This window comes from Salmo salar, chromosome ssa18 (assembly GCF_905237065.1).
Source record: "Salmo salar chromosome ssa18, Ssal_v3.1, whole genome shotgun sequence".
NCBI lineage: Eukaryota > Metazoa > Chordata > Actinopteri > Salmoniformes > Salmonidae > Salmo > Salmo salar.
In genome coordinates, this window is record NC_059459.1 from 12,592,002 (window position 1) to 12,615,271 (window position 23,270).

Consider the following 23,270-nt stretch of genomic DNA (forward strand, 5'->3'; position numbering starts at 1 on the left):
CGACAACAAACGACCTTGTGAAGATGCTGGAGGAAACAGGTACAAAAGTATCTATATCCACAGTAAAACGAGTCCTATATCGACATAACCTGAAAGGCCGCTCAGCAAGGAAGAAGCCACTGCCCCAAAACCGCCATAAAAAAGCCAGACTACGGTTTGCAACTGCACATGGGGACAAAAAACGTACTTTTTGGAGAAATGTCCTCTGGTCTGATGAACCAAAAATAGAACTGTTTGTCCATAATGACCTTCGTTATGTTTGGAGGAAAAAGGGGGAGGCTTGCAAGCCGAAGCACACCATCCCAACCGTGAAGCACGGGGGTGGCAGCATCATGTTGTGGGGTTGCTTTGCGGCAGGAGGGGCTGGTGCACTTCACAAAATAGATGACATCATGGGGGAGGAACATTATGTGGATATATTGAAGCAACATCTCAAGACATCAGTCAGGAAGTTAAAGCTTGGATGCAAATGAGCCTTCCAAATGGACAATGACCCCAAGCATGCTTCCGAAGTTGTGGCAAAATGGCTTAAGGACAACAAAGTCAAGGTATTGGAGTGGCCATCACAAAGCCCTGACCTCAATCCTATAGAAAATTTGTGGGCAGAACTGAAAAAGCGTGTGCGAACAAGGAGGCCTAGAAACCTAACTCAGTTACACCAGCTCTGATAGGAGGAATGGGCCAAAATTCACCCAAATTTCTTGTTAACAAACTATAGTTTTGGCAAGTCGGTTAGGACATCTACTTTGTGCTTGACACAAGTAATTTTTCAAACAATTGTTTACAGACAGATTATTTCACTTATAATTCACTGTATTACAATTCCAATGGGTCAGAAGTTGGTGGAAGGCTAGTTGGTGGAAGGCTACCCGAAACGTTTGACCCAAGTTAAACAATTTAAAGGCAACGCTACCAAATATTAATTGAGTGTATGTAAACTTCAGACCCACTGGGAATGTGATGAAAGAATATAAAGCTGGAATAAATAATTCTCTACGATTATTCTGACGTTTCACATTGATAAAATAAAGTGGTGATCCTAACTGACCCAAGACAGGGCATTTTTACTAGGATTAAATGTCAGGAATTGTGAAAAACTGATATTAAATGTATTTGGGTAAGGTGTATGTAAACTTCCACTATATATACAGTTGAAATCCTCAGTACCCTGTCCCCCACAACTTCAAATACCACTGTCCTAGAGGTTTAAGGTTGACATCTTAATCTGTGAGTCATATGCAATTGCTCTTTTTTTGTAATTTTATTTAACTAGGCAAGTCAGTTAAGAACAAATTCTTATTTACAATGACGGCCTAGGAACAGCGGGTTAACTGCCTTGTTCAAGGGCAGAACAACAGATTTGTAACTTGTCAGCTCGGGGATTTGAACTTGCAAACTTTCAGTTACTAGCCCAATGCTCTAACCACCCAGCCGCACCACTCTTGTGTGCCCTCTGGGTCTGCTTTAGCCAAATTAGGGCTCTTTCTCTCTAATCACAGCACATATGTTGGATTGGACCACCTGTTTAGATACTGCAATGTTAATTACCCTACTGTAATTAATTTAAAAAGCTAACAAAGAACAGCGCTGCAGTGAAAGCTGTTAGTGTCCTGTACAACTGTGAATGCTTCAAACCTTCAAGAGGGCAGGTCTGCTATGTCAGTCTCTCTGACCACAGGCTATTTTTCTTCCACTTCTCAATACAAAGTTAACGCTTCAACACTTTCTGGGATTGTTGTTTGCATGCGTAACCTAAACGATTGATGTGTTTTCCCTCTGTCAGCGGCTCCAAGTTCAAGGTGTAGTAGGAGATACCTTTTATAATAGGATCTAACCTCTTTCTGAGGTGATTTTCAAATGTTCTGGGCTGAGGTGATTTTCAAATGTTCTGGGCTGAGGTGATTTTCAAATGTTCTGGGCCGGTGCCCAAGCCTCGCCCTAAAGGACATTCAAAGGTATTCACCTAATGAACCATCTTTTCGACCCCCCCCTGGTTTAATGCTGATAAAGAGAATCTGGACCCGGCTGTGAAAAATGAGCAATCCTTGACCTCAATTATCCCGGCTCACTAACGGCTCAAAGGAAAGATGGAGTATTCTCCACTCCTCTTTTGAAGGTGGATTATAAATGTTTTATGTTTCAGCTGCGAGATGTCAGATTAGTTGAAATACTGTAGGTCTATCTTTAGTTGAAATACTGTAGGTCTATCTTTAGTTGAAATATAGGCCTATCTTTAGTTGAAATAAAGGCCTATCTTTAGTTGAAATATTGAGGTTGAGACGTGTGAATGATGTCTTTGGATTCGTTAAGATGAGTTATCATACTGCTCCCAACGTGGGATTTCTGTGCTCCAAAATGTTATTCGTCCTGATGTGCTACACTAAAATGTTTTATTTTGGCTCTGAAACATTTTTTGGGGGGGGTTTTGCTTTCTGAGGGCTGAAAATGTTTGTCGATCATTTTCGGAGCTGCAATCCTCCAGCCGACCTCCCTTGCCCTGAACATGTGACGTCTGCAGCCACTCATTCACAAGCATTAAACCATTAACTCTTTAACCGCATGTCTTGTGACAGCACAACCCAATTATGTCAGCCCGAACCAAAGCATGCAGAGCAGCACAGGAATGTTTCATCAGTATTCTGCTGTTCATCCGCAAATGAAATCACTGAGTGCAGTTTGTATGTCATGTATTGTCTTAGCTGTGTTTCAGTGTATTTTAGTCTATCAGTCTCTCCTTGTCTCATTGTGTTTCACAGTGTCCTTGCTAAATGTGACCAAGGGTCAGCATAACTGCCTACTAATATTTGCCCAGTCAACACAGCCATTGTTGTACATTTACCAAATTTGGCATGTTCAGTATCTCAGTCTCACATTTGCTCAGTGTCTATTTGGGTGTCTCACATTTGCTCAGTGTCTGTGTCTCTTAAGTGGCTCACATTAGCTCAGTGTTTATCCATGTCTCATATCATCACATTGTCTCACGTTGTCTCACTCTAGTTCAGTGTCTCTCATTGTCTCACGTTGTCTCACTCTAGTTCAGTGTCTCTCATTGTCTCACGTTGTCTCACGCTAGTTCAGTGTCTCTCATTGTCTCACGTTGTCTCACGCTAGTTCAGTGTCTCTCATTGTCTCACGTTGTCTCACTCTAGTTCAGTGTCTCTCATTGTCTCACGTTGTCTCACTCTAGTTCAGTGTCTCTCTGCTGCCTGTCTTCCCTCCAGTTTGTCCTTGCCCAGGTCTGTTGAGAGGTGCTAGTGAGCCGATCAGGCCTTGCGGCCATCAGGCCAGCCCCGGGGCATGTGGCGTCCATGTCACTGTGACGCTGTGACCATATGCTGGCCTCCCTGCCCAGCCCAGCACCATCCTTACTCCTGGCCCATTTTTAGCCATCACCACTGAGATTCATCATTTCCTTTGTGTCAGCACCTCCTGAGGCAGCAGCTGCTCAAAAGCAGCTCCGTACACTCACGGTATAGCCATGCACATACACGCGTACAAACACATTTAATACTGCCCTGTACATACGTACAGCACATGAGGCTGCTGAGAGGAGGACGGCTCGTAGTAATGTCCAGGACGGAGCAAATGGAATGGCATCAAACACGTGGAAACCATGTGTTTGATGTATTTGATACCGTTCCATTGGTTCCGCTCCAGCCATTACCACGAGCCCGTCCTCCCCGATGAAGGAGCCACCAACCTCCTGTGACGTACAGCATATACCGGTCCACAAGCTGACATGGAGTGATTGGCTGAGCTCCTGCCCTAACCACAGTACAGCGTATCACAAAAGGTACAGCCTTGCTCTTTTACTGTATATAGTGCAGAAATCACTGCATTGCGCGAGCACGCGCGCATGTATGTGTGTGTGTGTGTGGTCTTGTTCTTCTATCCTCGTGGGGAACTGAAATCCCCAAAAGTCTCCACAAGGATAGGAAAAAAAGTATCCCTCGTAGGGACATTCCCCACGTCCCCACGAGGACAAAGGCTATTTTAAACTTATGGACAAGGTTTAGGGTTACTAGTTAACATTGTTTCCATATGTTTGATGTGTTTGGGACCGTTGCATTGATTCCATTCCAGCCAGTACAATGAGCCCGTCCTCCTATAGCTGCTCCCACCAGCCTCCTCTGGTGCATACATGCTCTCTCTCTCTCTCCGAGTATTGCTATTGCTGTCTTTGCCTGTGTGTGTATCTGTCTATGTATGTGTGTGTGTATATATCTGCCTGTGTATTGCTCTGTGTGTTGCTGTGTGCACGGTGGATAATGAGGACTGTCAGCCCTGTCTTCCTGATCAGGCGGCCATCTGCACCAGCGTACAGTGGGTTTCAAAAATCAAATCAAATCAAATTTTATTAGTCACATGCGCCGAATACAACAGGTGTAGACCTTACAGTGAAATGCTTACTTACAAGCCCCTAACCAACACTGCAGTTAAAAAAAATACGGATAAGAATAAGAGATAAAAGTAACAAGTAATTAAAGAGCAGCCGTAAAAAATAACAATATATACAGGGGTGTGCCGGTACAGAGTCAATGTGCGGGGACACCGGTTAGTTGAGGTAGTATGTACATGTAGGTAGAGTTAATCAAAGTGACTATGCATAGATGACAACAGAGAGTGGCAGTGGTGTGGAGGGGGGGAAGGGGGGTGTGAATAGTCCGGGTAGCCATTTGACTCGATGTTCAGGAGTCTTATGGCTTGGGGGTAGAAGCTGTTTAGAAGCGTGTTGGACCTAGACTTGGCGCTCCGGTATCGCTTGCCGTGTGGTAGCAGAGAGAACAGTCTATGAGTAGGGGGTGGCTGGAGTCTTTGACAATTTTCAGGGCCTTCCTCTGACACCGCCTGGTATAGAGGTCCTGGATGGCAGGAAGCTTGGCCCCAGTGATGTACTGGGCCGTTCGCATTACCCTCTGCAGTCGGAGGCCGCAGTTGCCATACCAGGCAGTGATGCAACCAGTCAGGATGCTCTCGATGGTGCAGCTGTAGAACCTTTTGAGGATCTGAGGACCTATGCCAAATCTTTTTCAGTCTCCTGAGGGGGATAGGTTTTGTCGTGCCCGCTTCACGACTGTCATGGTGTGTTTGGACCATGTTAGTTTGTTGGTGATGTGGACACCAAGGAACTCAACCTGTTCCACTGCAGCCCCGTCGATGAGAATGGGGGTGTGCTCTGTCCTCTTTTTCCTGTAGTCCACAATCATCTCCTTTGTCTTGATCACATTGAGGGAGAGGTTGTTGTCCTGGCACCACACGGCCAGGTCTCTGACCTCCTCCCCATAGGCTGTCTCGTCGTTGTTGGTGATCAGGCCTACCACTGTTGTGTCATCAGCAAATTTAATGATGGTGTTGGAGTCGTGCCTGGCCGTGCAGCTATGAGTGAACAGGGAGTACAGGAGAGGACTGAGCACGCACCCCTGAGGTGCCCCTGTGTTGAGGATCAGCGTGGCGGATGTGTTGTTACCTACCCTTACCACCTGGGGGCGGCCCGTCAGGAAGTCCAGGATCCAGTTGCAGAGGGAGGTGTTTAGTCCCAGGGTCCTTAGCTTATTGATGAGCTTTGAGGGCACTATGGTGTTGAACGCTAAGCTGTAGTCAATGAATAGTATTCTCACATAGGTGTTCCTTTTGTCCAGGTGGGAAAGGGCAGTGTGGAGTGCAATAGAGACTGCATCATCTGTGGATCTGTTGGGGCAGTATGCGAATTGGAGTGGGTCTAGGGTTTCTGGGATGATGGTATTGATGTGAGCCATGACCAGCCTTTCAAAGCACTTCATGGCTACAGACGTGAGTGCTACGGTCGGAAGTCATTTAGGCAGGTTACCTTAGTGTTCTTGGGCACAGGGACTATGGTGGTCTGCTTAAAACATGTTGGTATTACAGACTCGGATAGGGAGAGATTGAACATTTCAGTGAAGACACTTGCTAGTTGGTCAGCGCAAGCTCGCAGTACACGTCCTGGTAATCCGTCTGGCCCTGCGGCCTTGTAAATGTTGATCTGTCTAAAGGTCTTACTCACATCGGCTGCGGTACAGTTGGTGCTCTCATGCGTGTTTCAGTGTTATTTGCCTCGAAGCAAGCATAGAAGTAGTTTTGCTCGTCCGGTAGGCTCGCGTCACTGGGCAGCCCTCGGCTGTGCTTCCCTTTGTAGTCTGTAATGGTTTGCACGCCCTGCCACATCTGACGAGCGTCAGAGCCGGTGTAGTATGACTCGATCTTAGTCCTGTATTGACGCTTTGCCTATTTGATGGTTCGTCTGAGGGCATAGCGGAATTTCTTGTAAGCTTCCATGTTAGAGTCCCGATCCTTGAAAGTGGCAGCTCTAGCCTTTAGTTCAGTGCGGATGCTGCCTATAATCCATGGTTTCTGGCTGGGGTATGTACGTATGGTCACTGTGGGGACGACGTCATCGATGCACTTATTGATGAAGCCAATGACAGATGTGGTGTACGCCTCAATGCCATTGGAGGAATCCCGGAACATATTCCAGTCTGAGCTATCAAAACAGTCCTGTAGCTTAGCATCTGACCACTTTTTTATTGATCTAGTCATTGGTGCTTCCTGTTTGAATTTTTGTTTGTAAGCAGGTATCAGGAGGATAGAATTATGGTCAGATTTGCCAAATGGAGGACGAGGGAGAGCTTTGTATGCTTCTCTGTGTGTGGAGTATAGGTGGTCCAGAGTTATTTTCCCTCTGGTTGCACATTTAACATGCTGATAGAAATTTGGTAAAACTGATGTAAGTTTCCCTGCATTAAAGTCCCCGGCTACTAGGAGAGCCACCTCTGGGTGAGGGTTTTCTTATCCTCTGCCTCGGGCTCGTCAGAGTCGTAAAAGAAGAAAAAGGATTCTGCTAGTCCGTGGTGAGTAATCGCAGTCCTGATGTCTAGAAGTTATTTTCGGTCATAAGAGACGGTAGCAGCAAAATTATGTACAAAAATAGTAAAAAAAGAAGTTACAAACAACGCAAATAAACGAACACGTAAAGCATCTCCCTTCTGCTTCGGCGCCATTTTGGCTAAAATACTCAACTGGCTCTGCTGCTAGGCTCTGCTGCTAGGCTCTGCTGCTAGGCTCTGCTGCTAGGCTCTGCTGCTAGGCTCTGCTGCTAGGCTCTGCTGCTAGGCTCTGCTGCTAGGCTCTGCTGCTAGGCTCTGCTGCTAGGCTCTGCTGCTAGGCTCTGCTGCTAGGCTCTGCTGCTAGGCTCTGCTGCTAGGCTCTGCTGCTAGGCTCTGCTGCTAGGCTCTGCTGCTAGGCTCTGCTGCTAGGCTATGCTACTAGGCTATGCTACTAGGCTATGCTACTAGGCTATGCTACTAGGCTATGCTACTAGGCTATGCTACTAGGCTATGCTACTAGGCTATGCTAGCTCCACCACACTAAGCTAATTGACTAGGGGGCTGTGTCATTGGGGGTCTGTGCCAGAGCAGGCAGTGCAGGGTGCGCATCCCCCCTCCCCCTCCTCCTTTCTCCTCCTTCTCTTCTCTTCTTCGTGACAGGGAGTATCCCTGCTCATTTTTGTCAGAGCGAGAGGTTTCAGGAGACTTTCTTTAGGGCACAGCTGGTTTGTGCCCACCGGGCCCCTGAGTCAATAATGGCAGTGGGATATGAGCTGCGGCCTGCCGGCTGGGCATCTAAATATGGCACCTTGTCCCCCAATGACACAGCCCCCTAGTCATCTGAAGACCGTCATCTGAAGGGTGCTTGCTGGTCCCATATCATCTGACCTTTGAACTGGTCTTCCTAGTTCCTCTCCATGTATTCTCTAGAGAGAATCCACAGCCATTAGGGGTCTAAACTAGAGCAGTATATATTTTCATAGAGGAGAATGAGGCAACTGGACCATACACAGAGATGTATCTCCCTATTTGCCCCCCCAAAATGGAATCATCACAAATTACCGGAGCTGAAGTCCATCTTGTGATGGATTGATTTAGCTGGGATCAGGGCTCTGTATTCGTAGGTGGACACAAAGCAGGTACACTGTAGAGAGAGGGAGGGGGCGAAGGATGATAATTATTATTCTGAAGAAAGCACAGGTCCAGATGGCGTCTCTGTTTGAGCGTTCACCCTCATCCCCCCGTCCTGACTGAACCGTCACTCTCGATGTGGTCGCCACTCACAGAGCCCCGTAATTACAAACACAGGAGGGTGTCAGGACGATACTCTCTCTCTATCTCTCTCTCTCTCTCTCTGTCTCTCTGTCTCTCTCTCGCACTCTCTGTCTCTGTTTCTCTGTCTCTATCTCTCTGTCTCTCTCTGTCTCTCTGTCTCTCTCTCTGTCTCTCTGTCTGTTTCTCTGTCTCTGTCTCTCTCTCTGTCTCTGTCTCTCTCTGTCTCACGTGCTCATGCTCTCATTTTTTTCTCTCTATCTCGGTCTCTCGCTCGCTTTCATTATCTAACTTTTTGTAATTTCTGTCTGCATGTCTCGATCTTCCTCTGTGGTGTGTGTGCTGCCCTTACCATAAAGGAAGGTGATATCATATCATGTCAGTCTGGTGAAGAACGCGGCCTGCTTAGGGCACCAGCTGATCACAGCCCCACACACACACGCGGACACACGCACCCCCACACACACTCGCACACACACACTGCATCTGATACACTGATCTCACCCACATTAAAAAAAATACTACAGTTTACTATAGAATACTACAGTACTTACTATGGAATTCGGTAATAAACGGTAGAATACTATACTACACAATGTAGTGTCCCTCGATCATGTGTATTTCTTACTACAGAATGTTGTAGAATACTACAGTAAATACTACAGTAATGTCTGCAAAAACACTTTTTTTACTATTGTAAATACTACAGTATTTAATTCGCATATACCCTGCCCATTCCCCTCCCCCATATCCCAAGTGAGAAACCTACATATGGTATAGACCACATTGTGTTCCATACAGGTTATAGAAAAGAGCAGATGCTCTGAGCTCTCCGTTCAGACCCCAGTCCTACCTACTTACAGGTTCTGGAAAACATGCTCTTTTAGTATTTCTCCAGTAGGTTTCCTGAAGGAGAAAGCCTCCACTTCTATGTCAAAGATAATAAAACAAAAACACTATAGTAAATACTACAGTAAAGTCAGCAAAAAAACACTACAGTGAATACTACAGTATATACATACAGTAATACTACAGTATTTAGACCATAGTATAATATTGTATATTTTTTTATATGGGCACATTCTGGGGATCAGCAGAAGCCCCAACTCACCAGCTGCTTTTTCAGTAATAGGATCAATCTTATGGCACAATTGTCACATCTCCTCCAGGCGGTTAATTGAGCAGAGACCAGTTGCTCGTGATCTTTACTTTGATTTTCACCGCAACCCTGTTTCATTCTGATTATTGAATGAGCAACTAACTGTTTAAGGTTTTGATGCGGTGCGATGGTTAAGGGTTTGTGGGTGCAAGCTTGTGTCTGTGAGGGTCATTTGCTCTCAGGCTAGGCTAATAGCGGGCGACGTTCAGGAAAGCAGAGGCTCGTTGCTGCGGATACGTGCGGCAGATTGTGTTCAATCGTAGGTCGAATGAATCTGTGTGTGTTGAATCTCTCTCTCTCTCAGGATCACTTGGATGGGCATCACAAATGTCATCATATCCTCGTCAGATTGTCACTGTTCCTTTACAATAGAGTAAATGTTACGTTACCTTTTGCACTAAATGTATACCTGTAAGGTGTGTGTGCGCGGGCGAGAGTGTGTGTGTGTGTGAGAGCACGAGTGAAAGTGTGTCCCCGCATACACAGGTGGCAGCAGGGTGTGCTCAGCAGTGCAGAAAGATTAGCCCTTCAGACCAGAGCAGGACATTTATTGAATTCAGAGGGGTTCAGAAAGCTGACAAATCACCCCCCAAAAATGCTGTAATAACCCTGTCCATAAATCACCGGGGACAGTTTAATCGTCCTCGGGACTGGGGTTCCAGTCGGACCACTGGACATTACTTCGAAAGCACAACCCGACATACACGATTCGTTCACACTGATTTACGTCTCATAGTCGAGACATTCCTAGTAGAGGTTGACGTGGGAGTGAAAATCCATTCCTGTCCCGTCTTGTCCTGTCAATTATTTTCCTGTACTGTCCTGATCCCGCAACAGTTCTATAACCCCTGGAACTTCCCGTCTTTTCCCAATAAAAATCACTCCCGTCCCGCGCTCATTTTTGCACCCAGAAATATGTAGCTTATTGTGTTTGTTTAGGAAGTATTGAAAATGATTCAAATAATGCAATATGCGACTGTGGTATGTGCTTGTCTTACCTACAGTATCTTAGTTAAATGTACTGACTGTAGGCCTGCGTCATTCTGGATAACAGCGTATTCTAAATGACCTGAAAGGTAGATGGATTAAGCTGGAGGATGAGGACATGAGACCCCAGCAGGATGGTCTGTCTCTGCACAGCACCGGCATCAAACTGCAGCCTGCAGCTGAGCACTGTACACATATCAACATTTACAATACATTAACATGTACAACATTGTTTGTTTTACTGAGTGGCAATACTGCATAAGTCAATCTATTTTTATTTCACTTTTCACCTCAGATGGCACGGGTTTAGTAAAATACGCAAACGATTGGGCTTGATGGTGAGTTGTTGGAAAGTAGAGCAGCTATGTCGCTTTAGGCCGCTTGTCCAGCTCTTCGGTTGGTATCCTATTTGATTAAACAGCACCATTTTGTTTTTTACAAGCCATGTGCTCGGTTCCTTCATTGCCAAAGACAACTCCATCAAATTGATCTAAAACATTGCTCTTTCCTTGGCTCTAATGAGAATGTTAGTGATAGGTCTTTGGCTGCAACAACACGTTGCAATTCCTCTATTGAAGGCTTCATCATTTAGCCTACTGAGGTAGATTGGCATCTGAGGTAACCTATAGTGACTGGCTACAACTGAAGCGAGTGACCCGTGGAAGGGGGGGGGGAATTACCCTTTGTTAAATTGATTTTTATTAAGTAAACTATATTAGGCCTAGCCGACACAGTCGTTGTTTTTTTTATGAAATGCTCCTCACATGACATATTTCCACCCCCCCCCCAAAAAAACTCTGTTTATAACTGTTCCTGTGGACTGTTGATCCTGTCCCGTCCTGAACTTGACTCTAGAACTTGACTCCCATACCGACCAGAATCCCGCGGGACCTGCGAGACCCGCGGGAGTCCTGTTTCTAATTCCCAGCATCAATAAACATCTGCACACGATCAAATATTAATCTGACAATTTCATTAAATTACCCAGCGTGATTTTTATAAGATCACACCGTTTCCCTGAAATCATGCATTAAATTAACTTGGCAGTAGTTTATCCCTGCCACTTCCCCTTCCCCTTGCATTAGCTGGGGTTGTCTATTTCATCGGAGAGCTTGAAACAGCAGCAGTGTTCACGACTTCAGAGTGATAACTGAAATGTATGGCATCCCGGGGAGGGGGAAAATGAACGCTGAATTGGCTGCTGTCACGCCCGACAAAGGGCCTCAGTATATCGCCTCTGCATGTTTCAGCCCTAATCCCTTCACATATCTCATGTGTTTTAAAGGCAGAAGTGGCATGCCAGACGCTTGGGAGAAAAACACGATCGTTATTTATGTACGTAGCAGACATTTCACATGTAGGACAGAGCTATGTGCATAACGACGCTGGATGATTTACTAAGATAATTCAGGTTGGAATTCCCTCAGGCTCGGTCCCAAATCCCCTTGGATTTGATTTTCGTTGCGATGCTCTCAAGGCGGGTTTCCTTTCCCTATGTACCTCGTGTTTCGACAATAGCCCGTACACCACAGCACATCTAAATGAGCTTTCTTTCTTCTATGTACCTTAGCTGTTACTGTTACTCCCACACATTACAAAATGAAGATGCTGTGCTACTGGAGATTATTGCAACAATAGCAACTGGAGCCATTCCATCTGCATTCATGGGATCTGAAATACAGATGCTTCCATTATTTGGCAGCGGTAGCATGTGCCAGCTTGTCGATACCACTAGAGCCAGTGCTTTGTCTGGGATGGTGTAGAGCAGAGAAGGGTTTCAGTGCATTTTTTTTTTTTTTCCTCCTCACATTTACATTTGAGTAATTCAGCAGATGCTCTTATCCCTTATCCAGAGTGGCTAACAGTTCGTCTTGTTTATTTTACTCCTCGGGCTCCTCTTGAAGGAAGTTTTTCTCTGAGGGATGTTTTTTTTTCCCACAGTGCCAGCCTTGACCATCCCACAGGGGGGCTGTAAATCACCTACCATTACAATAGGCCCATAAAGCCATCCACCAGCTGCAACCTCACCCTGCCATCACACTGGGCTCCCCGACATACAGGATCAATGTGATGATGACGGACGTCTGTATAATGACCATACTTCCACGCTGGTCGAGGCCGAGGTTACCGGAGGAGGCGTTTGTACCTCTCTCTCTGTGTGTGTGTCACATTGGTTGTGTGTGTGTGTTTGCAGGTCTCGGTGGACCCTCCCCGCGTGTGAAGAAACCAATAAAGTCATGGATGTGGTGGGCGTATCAGTGTACTTTATGTATATGATGAATGCATGGCAGTATGTCGGGAAGCCATCTCCATTTTAATTACATCTCTCCATCCTTCTTGGTTTGCCCCAGAGAATATTATATCAGGATTCATCCCCCCCCCCCCGTAATACAATTAGCCCATGTGTGCCGGGGCAGCTTGGGACGAGGATAGTTCATGTATTTGATGAAATATTCACAGGGGTGATGGTTTTAATTGTCCTCCCCACCTTTTAGAGCGCTCTCTTTCTCCATATATCTCTCTCACTCTTTCTATCTCTCTCTCTCTCTCTCTCTCTCTCTCTCCATCGCCTTCTTTCTCTCTTATCTCTTTTGCCTCTCGCTCTCCCTTTCCTTCTTTCTCTCCCCCTTCCTTTCCTTCTCTCTCTCTCTCACTCGCTCGCTTTCTCTCTCTCGTTCCTCCCCACTTCTTCCCTCCTTTCTCTCCTCGGGGGGTAACATCCGCTGGTTTAACTACGGAACGGAGAGTTAGAACCCCCCCCCCTTTCGTTAAAAGGACCGAATGTCTCTAAAAGTAATTTACCATGATTACCGGTCCTCCATCTCCCTGCTTCTCCTCTGCGGTGCGCACAGGCCATGTGAATGACATATAGTCTCCACGGGTTTGTTCAAGGCAGGCGTGCCTCACGTTCTCCCTCTCTTTCATTTAATCTGTCTCATTTTCTCTCTCCTTCCCTCCCTCCCTCTATCTGTCTGTCTGTTTATTTGTCTCTGCTCATCTTTCCCTTTCTCTCTCACTCCTCTCGGTCATCAATACTACACTATTGACTTACTGGCGTCTTTTTTTCCCTGCCGCTGAGAGAGTTTGAGAGGAGGCCCACAGGCCCAGCGGTTCGACTTGTTTATTGAGGTTATGCCTGAGGTTACATGACTCCCCAGTCTGAGTTGTCTGTCGCTCTGTAGCCTTTGAATTAAGCTTCTCAAATGTCTGTACATCTGTTATTTTCATGCCTATAGCTGTTGTTGGCATACCATAGCCACCCAATGTGTGTGTGTGTGTGTGTGTGTGTGTGTGTGTGTGTGTGTGTGTGTGTGTGTGTGTGTGTGTGTGTGTGTGTGTGTGTGTGTGTGTGTGTGTGTGTGTGTGTTGGCTGAATTAATGTGAAGGATTAAGTTATCTTTATCAAGTATGTGTGTACATGTCATGTTTGGCTCATGTCTGAATGTGTGTCTGTCTGTGTGAGATTGTTTACGTACATTTGCATTATCAGTAATAGGCGCACAGCTGGCAGGCTTGACAGTTGACCGCTTTCATGAATAGGTATGCATTGTTTCCTTGTTGTTTTCATACTTTTCTTTAACGTTTCCACACTCATTGTCGATGGATGACGGTGGAAAGGAATACTCAGCAATCCCTTCAGAATCAAAGTCATCTCGTACTATGAAAGAGACAAAAGCCACCCAGAGATGTTACATTCATGCCTGCATTTTAAATGTGTTTGTGGCCAGCTCTTCCTGCAGCAGTACATTATCTCAGGCAGACAAGCACCGATGTGTTTTCTTATGCGTGTATGCCCATGGTTTCCTCTACGTAATGTACCAGAGTTGTGTAAGTGAGAGCAGGTGTGGTTAGGTCTTACATCTGTAGACCAGTTGGAGGTAGCTAAAGGAGTCAGGTGTGGTTAGGTCTTACATCTGTAGACCAGTTGGAGGTAGCTGAAGGAGACAGGTGTGGTTAGGTCTTACATCTGTAGACCAGTTGGAGGTAGCTGAAGGAGACAGGTGTGGTTAGGTCTTACATCTGTAGACCAGTTGGAGGTAGCTAAAGGAGACAGGTGTGGTTAGGTCTTACATCTGTAGACCAGTTGGAGGTAGCTGAAGGAGACAGGTGTGGTTAGGTCTTACATCTGTAGACCAGTTGGAGGTAGCTAAAGGAGACAGGTGTGGTTAGGTCTTACATCTGTAGACCAGTTGGAGGTAGCTGAAGGAGACAGGTGTGGTTAGGTCTTACATCTGTAGACCAGTTGGAGGTAGCTAAAGGAGACAGGTGTGGTTAGGTCTTACATCTGTAGACCAGTTGGAGGTAGCTGAAGGAGACAGGTGTGGTTAGGTCTTACATCTGTAGACCAGTTGGAGGTAGCTGAAGGAGACAGGTGTGGTTAGGTCTTACATCTGTAGACCAGTTGGAGGTAGCTAAAGGAGACAGGTGTGGTTAGGTCTTACATCTGTAGACCAGTTGGAGGTAGCTGAAGGAGACAGGTGTGGTTAGGACTTACATCTGTAGACCAGTTGGAGGTAGCTGAAGGAGACAGGTGTTTGTCTCTACCTGTCATACGGATGTCCTGATTCTTCAGCTACTATATAGGATTTACCGTATATTTCCTCATTGTCGCAGATTATGTGGTGGTATGAGCGGGTCTATGAATCCAGGTTAATCTTTATTTGTTATGGTATGACTGCTATCCTTACTGTCTCGCAGTTTATTGTAGTTTCTGTGTTGTTCTGACGGTCATCCGACTGACAGTGTTTGTTTCTCCTCCTGTCCTCCAGAGATCAGCCGGGTGCGCAAGGACATGTACAACGACACGCTAAACGGCAGCACAGAGAAGCGGAGCAGCGAGCTCCCTGACGCAGTGGGCCCCATCGTGCAGCTCCAGGAGAAGCTCTTTGTCCCTGTGAAAGAGTACCCCGATGTGAGTACAACCTGTCGTGCGATTATGCACGCACGCGTGCACACAGGTCATCTCCCCACACACACGCGCGCACCTGAAGGACCACCACCAAGTTTCCAATGAAAAATGTATGTTTGCGTCAAGGCACTTCCCTAGATTCATCTGAATCATATCATTTCTGGTCAACTGGGCGCAGCTCTATTCAGTATAAACTTATTGGATTACCAGGTTTTTACAAATCCAGGTAATCTAGTTTCCTCTGCGTTAGAAGATGGGCCCATGTCCCAGTTATTGATTAGGTTAGGAGGTGGGTGGTGTGGGATTCTGACTGGGCATGTAACCCTGAGGGATAGCTAACGTTATTGGACTGATTGTCCTGTGCAGAATAGTCTCACCTTCCCTATATTTTTTTGACCTGGTTTTGAATAATGTCCCTCAGTGAATTCTATTCATGAGAATCATACCAGTACTGTACAATCACCACTACATTGTTGAAAGATTCTGAAAACAGACAATTCTGTCGTTTACGGTCCGGTACCATTTCTGAACTGCTGTGCTGTTTCTTTACCTCGGTATTATTAGTCATGTAAACATATTATATCATATAAAAAAAAAACACAGAAATACATTAGATAGTGGGTAATAGGCAGAAGATGCAGTATGTACCTCAAATAATCTGTAGAAGTCCTCACATTGGACTCCCCTCAACCGTATGTTGATTCTAGCTCGCACCTGAACCCGCCTGGCAGTTAACAAATCTTTTAAGCAATCGCCCTCGGATCCTGCTCGCCTAACCCTCCTGGCTCAGGGGGAGCGAGTCGAGCTCCGAGCTGATTGATCCCAATGAACGTGTTTCTCTGAGTGGCGGGTTCTTGCGCGGGCAGCATTAGTGGAGGTGAGTCCTTGGAGGTTTAAACACAGCGCTCCAGTCCAGATTAGTCCGCTGTATTTCTGCTGAAGCTTTAAGGCTATAAAAAGGTTGTTTATGCCACCATATTTCCCCAGGGAGGTTGAGTCAGACCCTTTCCTATTGACCAGTGTACCTGGAAATATTGGATTCCTTCCCCCAGAAGAGCCATTTCCATGGTGCATGTTATGAATTTGTAACAAATTGTGAATATGGATATTGTGGTAAATGTAGTTGACGTATGAATTGATTTAGCTTTGGTGACATTCCTTTAGGGGTACTGTCTCTGCAGTCTGTCAGTCTGTGTTGGCTGTAGATGGTGTGAGCTACGTTTATGGGTCTTTTAGTTTCTATGTCCGTCCGCGTGTGTTTGTCTTCTCTACTAATCTCCAGGAAAGGCCAGCAGCAGCAGAAGAGTGACTGAGTGTCGATGCTGGCTGTCCTTGCTGCTCTGAAGGACAGAGGAGATCATTATTACTGAGGATGGCTTCATTAGGAACACTGGGAGATGAAATGCCAGGACTTCAAGTAGCCCCCACCTGAGAGTGCTGGAGCCCTGAGAGAGAGAGAGAGAGAGAGAGAGAGAGAGTGTGTGTGTGTGTGTGTGTGTGTGTGTGTGTGTGTGTGTGTGTGTGTGTGTGTGTGTGTGTGTGTGTGTGTGTGTGGTTTTGCATACAATTATCATGGCTGATAGTGACGTGTTTTCCACAGGTTAGAGTAGTTAACCCCTTAGAGTCGATGTCCACGCATAATCCAAACATCCCCATCAAAATCTGCCAGTTTAAGCTAGAGATATCTGTAATCCACCACATCCGCCGATGTCACCCTTAATCTGCGGTGAAAGTTGGTAGAGCTAGAGCGGTGTTTGTCAGACCATGAGGCAATCCCAAAAATCGGTCATCTCACAAAAACGTCTATATTTATTTATTTATCTGATTTGATTTTACCTTAAGGGGTCCTAAAATTCCAAATCAAATAGCTAAGTGATCCTCGGTAGCATCTCTCACCTGGAGACAGTAAGAAATGGCTAATTGCATAGGACCCTAATGTAGGAAAGCATTAACTTCAAACTGTCAGCTCTGAAAGCAGGTGTGTTCATGGAGCTGCTTCCGAAGCACTTAAATTATAGAACCGGGTGGCATGGCAGGTGGGAGGAGGGAGCGATGGTGTGTGTGTGTGTGTGTGTGTGTGTGTGTGTGTGTGTGTGTGTGTGCATGCTGGGCATACTTACTGAGGGATGCCAGTTACCTCCACTTGGAGGGTAATGATTAAAGGCAGGCATAGGGTGCTACCCTGGAGAGGATGAGATGGGGGGTATTGAGAAGGACGAAAGGGGTAGATTGGTGATGGCGGGGCGGGGCGGGTAGAGGGTTGGCATGGTGTGAAGGGAGAAGTGACGAGGTGTTGAGAGAGGTGCTGGGTGGCTTCATGGAGTAGAGGGAGTGAAGGTGGGGGGGGTTAAAGCAGGGAGCTACAGTAAGGGGGATGTGTCGCGAAGGAAGGAGAGGGTGGGAGAGATGTTGGTATGAGAAGTGAGAGGGCAGTGGGTTGCAAAGAAGTGTGTGTATGTGCAGGCGGGCGGGTGTGTGTGTGTGTGCGCGCGTACGTGTGAGGTGATGATGAATGTGTGAGTGAGATGAGGTGGGGGAATCGGGGCAGGGGAGTCTTGGCCTGGTCTGTTTGATAAAGAGAGAAAACAACCTCGTGTCTGAGACAGGAGAGCAGCGGCACGGAAATGAATTTGCCCCTTCAAACTCCTCGCAGCGCTGCTGCCACCGGCTTGGCAGCCCACACCCGTTCCAATTTGCAGAACAATGTTATTAGGCAGTGAGATACAGAAATCCAGAAGGGATTTATTGTTGTATTGTCATTCATTCGGGTATTTCAGTTTGTGTGTGGGTGTGTGTGTGTGTGTGTGTGTGTGTGTGTGTGTGCGTGTGCGTGCGTGCTAGATAGTGGTCCATGGATGGTATTCTAGTCTATTTCTGAGGGTTGTGGTGAATACAACAGTATGAGTTGGAGGGTGGAGGGAGGGGGGGGGCAGGCAATGTGAATGAGCTGTCGTCATCCATCATTTGGCTGCTGCGTGTCCTTTTCTGGGTCATGCTTGTCCACAGTGGAGATGAGCGAGAGAGACCACAACTGATTATTAATTAATTAGGAGCATGTGCGGCTGGATTGATTCTCCCTCGGTCTTCTCATTTGGCCTTGGCCATCCTTCACAAACGTCAAGGAGGGAGGGAGGGAGGGAGGGAGGGAGGGAGGGAGGGAGGGAGGGAGGGAGGGAGGGAAGGAAGGAAGGAAGGAGAGCAGGGACGCGTGTGTGTTTGGTGCACGTCCTTCCATAGGTGTTTGTGTTTGAGAGAGAGAGAGAGAGAGAGAGAGAGAGAGAGAGAGAGAGAGAGAGAGAGAGAGAGAGAGAGAGAGAGAGAGAGAGAGAGAGAGAGAGAGAGAGAGAGAGAGAGAGAGAGAGAGAGAGAGAGAGAGAGGGAGAGGGAGAGGGAGAGGGAGAGGGAGAGAGAGAGAGAGAGAGAGAGAGAGAGAGGTGAGTGACTTTGGTTTTAGGAGGGCAGCCCTCCCTCCCTCCCTCCCTCCCTCCCTCCCTCCCTCCCTCCCATCCCTACAGCTGGAGGTCCACTTGAGGTGCAAAGAAGATTGAGTGACGGGGTGCGAGAGAGAAGGAGAGGAGGGAGGGCTGTCTGTGCCTGTGATTAGGTGAGCTATGGCATATAAATTAGCCCCCTCATTAATGCGATGATTATAAACAGCGCTAGACGCAGGGGAGACGCAGGGGAGAGAGGAAGGTGCCAGCAACACAGCAACACAGGCGTTGTGGATCACTGCTTAGCTAATGAAGGTTAATTAGGGTTCATTAGGACATTAGGACCGCTCCGACAACACACAGCATCATCACCCAGGAGGGGCTGGGGCCGGGATAAGGCTCACCTCATTCTGTCATTCACCACACACAGATCAAACCGATGACGCAATACCAATGTCAGTCTACTAAATCTATGGGAAGGGAAATCATTTACGCTGGAAATGAAAAGTGGGATTATATATGATTCCAGATAGGAAGAAGAGAGATGCCGTTTTCGGATTACTGTTGCTACGAGCCAAAAGGAATGTCTCGTACTATTTTCAAGGCCCTGGTCTCCCGGGTTTCATGTTCAAACTTACTTTAAAATATATGTGAATATATTTATATAGGTCAATTATGGTAAGGTCAATAATCACTCACAAGAACGCGCACACGTCCAGTACCCACGCACACACCCTCTCCTGAAGGAGCTATCTGGCCTTTCTTCTTCCACGCTCAGCCTCTTGTCCTCCATAATAATGAAAACAAAAGACATCCTGCGAAAGGGAATTAGAGGAGAGTGCGATTTAGAAGCCACACAATAATTAATTTGCCTATTACAGCGGCTAGCTCGTTTATCTTCATAAGATAATAAGATCAGTGTGAGTGTCTGGCGATTGGTCCATCGTGCTCCCAGTCTTAAATGGCCCTAATTATGTTCAGCTCCTTCGTTTTTATTGTAGCTGATGGAAAACACACTTCATCTCCACTGTCCAGATTGGGTAAATAGGGCGAGTCCTTTAAAAGCAGATATTAGACATTCCATTAGCTTCAATGGATTTTCTTACTTTCCTGCTCCACCTCTCTCTCTCTCTCTCTCTCGCTCTCGCTCTCGCTCTCGCTCTCTCTCTCTCTCTGGGGAGTGGGGAGTGGAGGTGGGGTGGGTTGATTCGGGGCTGCAGGGTCCACTAAGTCAATCTGTCTCTGTCCTGTTGGCGTCTCCGGCTGGCTGCTGCAGTTAGGCTGCTCTCCCTCTCTGATCAATACTATGGATGGGATTTGGATCCACCATTTTTACTCCAATGATTTGAACCATTCCTTCCACCCGTTCCAGTGTCCACCCATCCAAATCCCATGGTGGAAATCGCGCTGTTGGGCCGAGATTGTGGGAGACTCACTTGCTTTAGAAATCCATGGACAGTGGACACGCGTACATTTGTGTTTGACCCCAGCGCACCTGCTGTGGGCCTGTGTTGTTTCTGCCCATCGTGGTCCTGAGGGAGCTGCAGCTGCCGTGTGGATCACTCAACGGCCTGACGGATACGGTTAAACACTGGAAGAGGGACGTGGGGGGGGGGTTAGGGACAATATTCCTGTCTGAAGTGCACTCACCTGCCACCGCTGATAACCTCCACACAAATTCCCTCTCTCACACTGCCAGTCACTCGCACCGATTTCGCCTGACAAGATGGGAAATGGGATTCTAATTCTGCCCTTTTTGTCTTCCTCTCGAAACAGACGCACGCGCAAGGACACGCACGCGCAAGGACACACACACACACAAAGACACACACACACACACAATCGGGCAATATTAACATGTGCAATGTCCATATGGCAAGGGATTTCGCTTTATTTTGAAACGCCGCTCAGCCGCGTGTGTAAAGTCAATTTTTATAGTTTACTCTGTTTGTCGTCTCTCTCCCTCTCTTTCCTTGCTGCTGCTTCCCACACACACCAAGCCCCGCCCCCTGCCACTCAAGCAGCACAGTTCCTCCTCCCTGCTGTTAGATTCACTAGAAGTTTGCATACAGTTCTGTTAGGTCAAATGCGGTCAACAGATTGTTCCGAACAGGAACGATGCTGCTTTACACTGGTTCTTAATGGAAAACATTCTACCTGATTCCAACAGTTCATCCAAGTGTTTTGATCTATATCGCAAGTGAAATCGCAACTGCAATATTTGGTAAGAAAAGAAAATCACTATTCGATTTTTCTGGCCCAAATCATGCAGCCCTAACACACACACACACACACACACACACACACACACACCTGTCCTCTCAATACACACACAGTCTCAATATGCCCGATACTGATGCCAAACGCATCAAAGTACTAGACTTGGTGTGATGGGAGAGTAGAGCAGGAGATGAGAGACAAACGCTCCTGAAGGAGGGATATCAAAATACAGTTGACAGAGGGAGACTGGAGGGAGACTGGAGGGAGACTGGAGGGAGACTGGGGGAGACTGGAGGGAGACTGGAGGGAGACTGGAGGGAGACTGGGGGGAGACTGGAGGGAGACTGGGGGGAGACTGGAGGGAGACTGGAGGGAGACTGAAGGAGACTGGAGGGAGACTGGAGGGAGACTGGGGGGAGACCGAAGGGGCCCTGAGAAGTGTGGCTTTGAGTCTTTCACTTCCACGCTGTCACTTGCGCTTTGTTGCGCCGGGGTTGTGTCACATGAATAAGGCAGCGTGTATAAAAGAGCCCTGGCGACGCCTCTCACAGAATTCACAGATGCTCTTTTATGACCCAATTTACGGAGGAGGGGGGATGTTTGACTATGGCTCCCTGCTTGTGCCATCAAACCCCTGCAACTTATCCAGAACGCTGCAGCCTGTCTGGTGATCAACCTTCCCAAGTTCTCTCATGTCACCCCGGTCCTCCGCACACTCCACTGGCTTCTAGTCTAAGCTCGCATCCACTACAAGACCATAGTGCTTACCAATGGAACAGCAAGAGGAACTGCCCCCCCCCTACTTTCAGGCTATGCTCAAACCCTACACCCCAAGAGCACTCTGTTCTGCCACCTTTGGTCTCTTGGCCCTCCCTCTTGGCCCAGTCAAAGCTCTTCTCTGCCCTGGCCCCCCAATGGTGGAACCAGTATCACCCTGAAGCTAGGACAGCAGAGTCACTCCCGATCTTCAGAAAACATTTGAAACCCTACCTCTTCATCTTAAATAATCCCACAGCGCCCCCCCCTTCGCACCCCCTGTAGCCTAGCTATGTGATTTTTGTTCTTTGTGAATGGGAGCTGAGCTGTACTTATGAAAATGAGGAAGTCCTGTGGTTTCTCTGATTGTCCAGACCCAAAGGGCACCTTGGAGCATATTTTCTCCTGGAGCAAAGAAAGTGTGATTGACTAGAGTGACACCGCTGATTGAGCTCTTAAGCGCCAATTTGAAAGCCTGTATACCTCTGTGATGCCCAATCAAAGTGAGATTGCAAAGTGAAGTCAACAGAATGATTTTAAATGGTAGGCATTGATAATTATGCAGAAGGCTGGTTCTATGGAGTACCCTGTATCCCTATGCTGAGATATGGTCTTTGATGTTTTCTTTCTCATTGGGAGCGGTGTGTGTTGGGTGTGAAGGCAGAGTTCATGGTAAAGCAGCAGAATGTGCCCTTTTCAACCATGCCAGGTGCAGCATCTTACTGTGGCAGCTGACAAATGGCTAAAACAACTGGGCTTTCAGCAAGGGCAGAAATACAAGGAAAGACAGCATGGGCACCTGTTAATCGTGACCATCTCTCACAAATCAAATCAAAGTTTATTTGTCACGTGCACCGAATACAACAAGTGTAGGTAGACCTCACAGGGAAGTGCTTAGTTACAGGCCCTAACCAACAGTGCAATTGTTAAGTTAAAAAATAGGTATTAGAGTGAAAAATAGGTATTAGAGCTCCGCATTTAGAGCTTTGGAGGATGAAACGAGATTCTACAATGTTTTTAGGCTTGAACATATCACATGTTGTACTTAACATTGTTTTCTTTCTGGTTGATATTATAACATAACAAATAGGTAGATCTTCAAGTTGTCCCTGAATTACAGACCAATGAATATAATTCCCATAGAGAGGGAGAGAGGAGAGGAGAAAGGGGGAGCGAGAGAGCCAAATGAAAAGAAGTGATTCAAATTACAGGCAAAGGCACAAGATTAACATTAATCGTTGCTCATCGCACAGTACGTCACTTTTGACACGGGAGCTGCGGATCCGACAGAATGAAAATCCATCGTCCAACCCCTGAACCTCATTTCATTTGATTCTCGATACTTGAGGCTCCATTATTTTTGCTGCACAGCGCTTTAATAGCCACAGAGGAGGAAGTAACCGTCACAGTCTATACGTTTCCCACAGGTCTTCATAACCTACGTCCTGTAGTGTCGAGTCGACTCTGAAGTGATCAGTGGAGATAATGGCGAATGCCAATCTGTAAAACCATTAATTGTTGTTGTTCTGTTTTTTTTGTATTCAGTGGGTATTGTTGCTATAAACTTTATACACTTTGATAGTGACTGTCAGCAGTCAGTTTGTCTGTATGTCAATCAGTTAGTCTGCCAGTCAGTTAGTCAGCCAGTTTGCCAGTCTGTCTGTCAGTCAGTCAGTTAGTCAGTCGTCAGTTAG

General features: G+C 46.8%; 1 protein-coding gene and 1 non-coding gene across 5 annotated transcripts in view; both read left to right on the forward strand.

Moving 5' to 3' along the window:
* The window catches only part of LOC106576737 (protein quaking), an 89,921-nt gene that overhangs the window by 12,086 nt on the left and 54,565 nt on the right, over window positions 1–23,270 (forward strand). For all 4 annotated transcript variants that reach the window (XR_006760324.1, XM_014154100.2, XM_014154097.2 and 1 more), the window contains exon 2: window positions 15,030–15,172. Coding sequence is in view for 3 of the 4 variants with exons in the window: in XM_014154100.2 (XP_014009575.1) it covers window positions 15,030–15,172 (143 nt within the window). In the remaining variant the exon portion in view is untranslated. The remainder of the gene's footprint in view (window positions 1–15,029; window positions 15,173–23,270) is intronic.
* LOC123728818 (U7 small nuclear RNA) lies at window positions 8,984–9,038 on the forward strand. The gene has a single exon (XR_006760590.1). It is a non-coding gene; the product is annotated as a U7 small nuclear RNA (small nuclear RNA).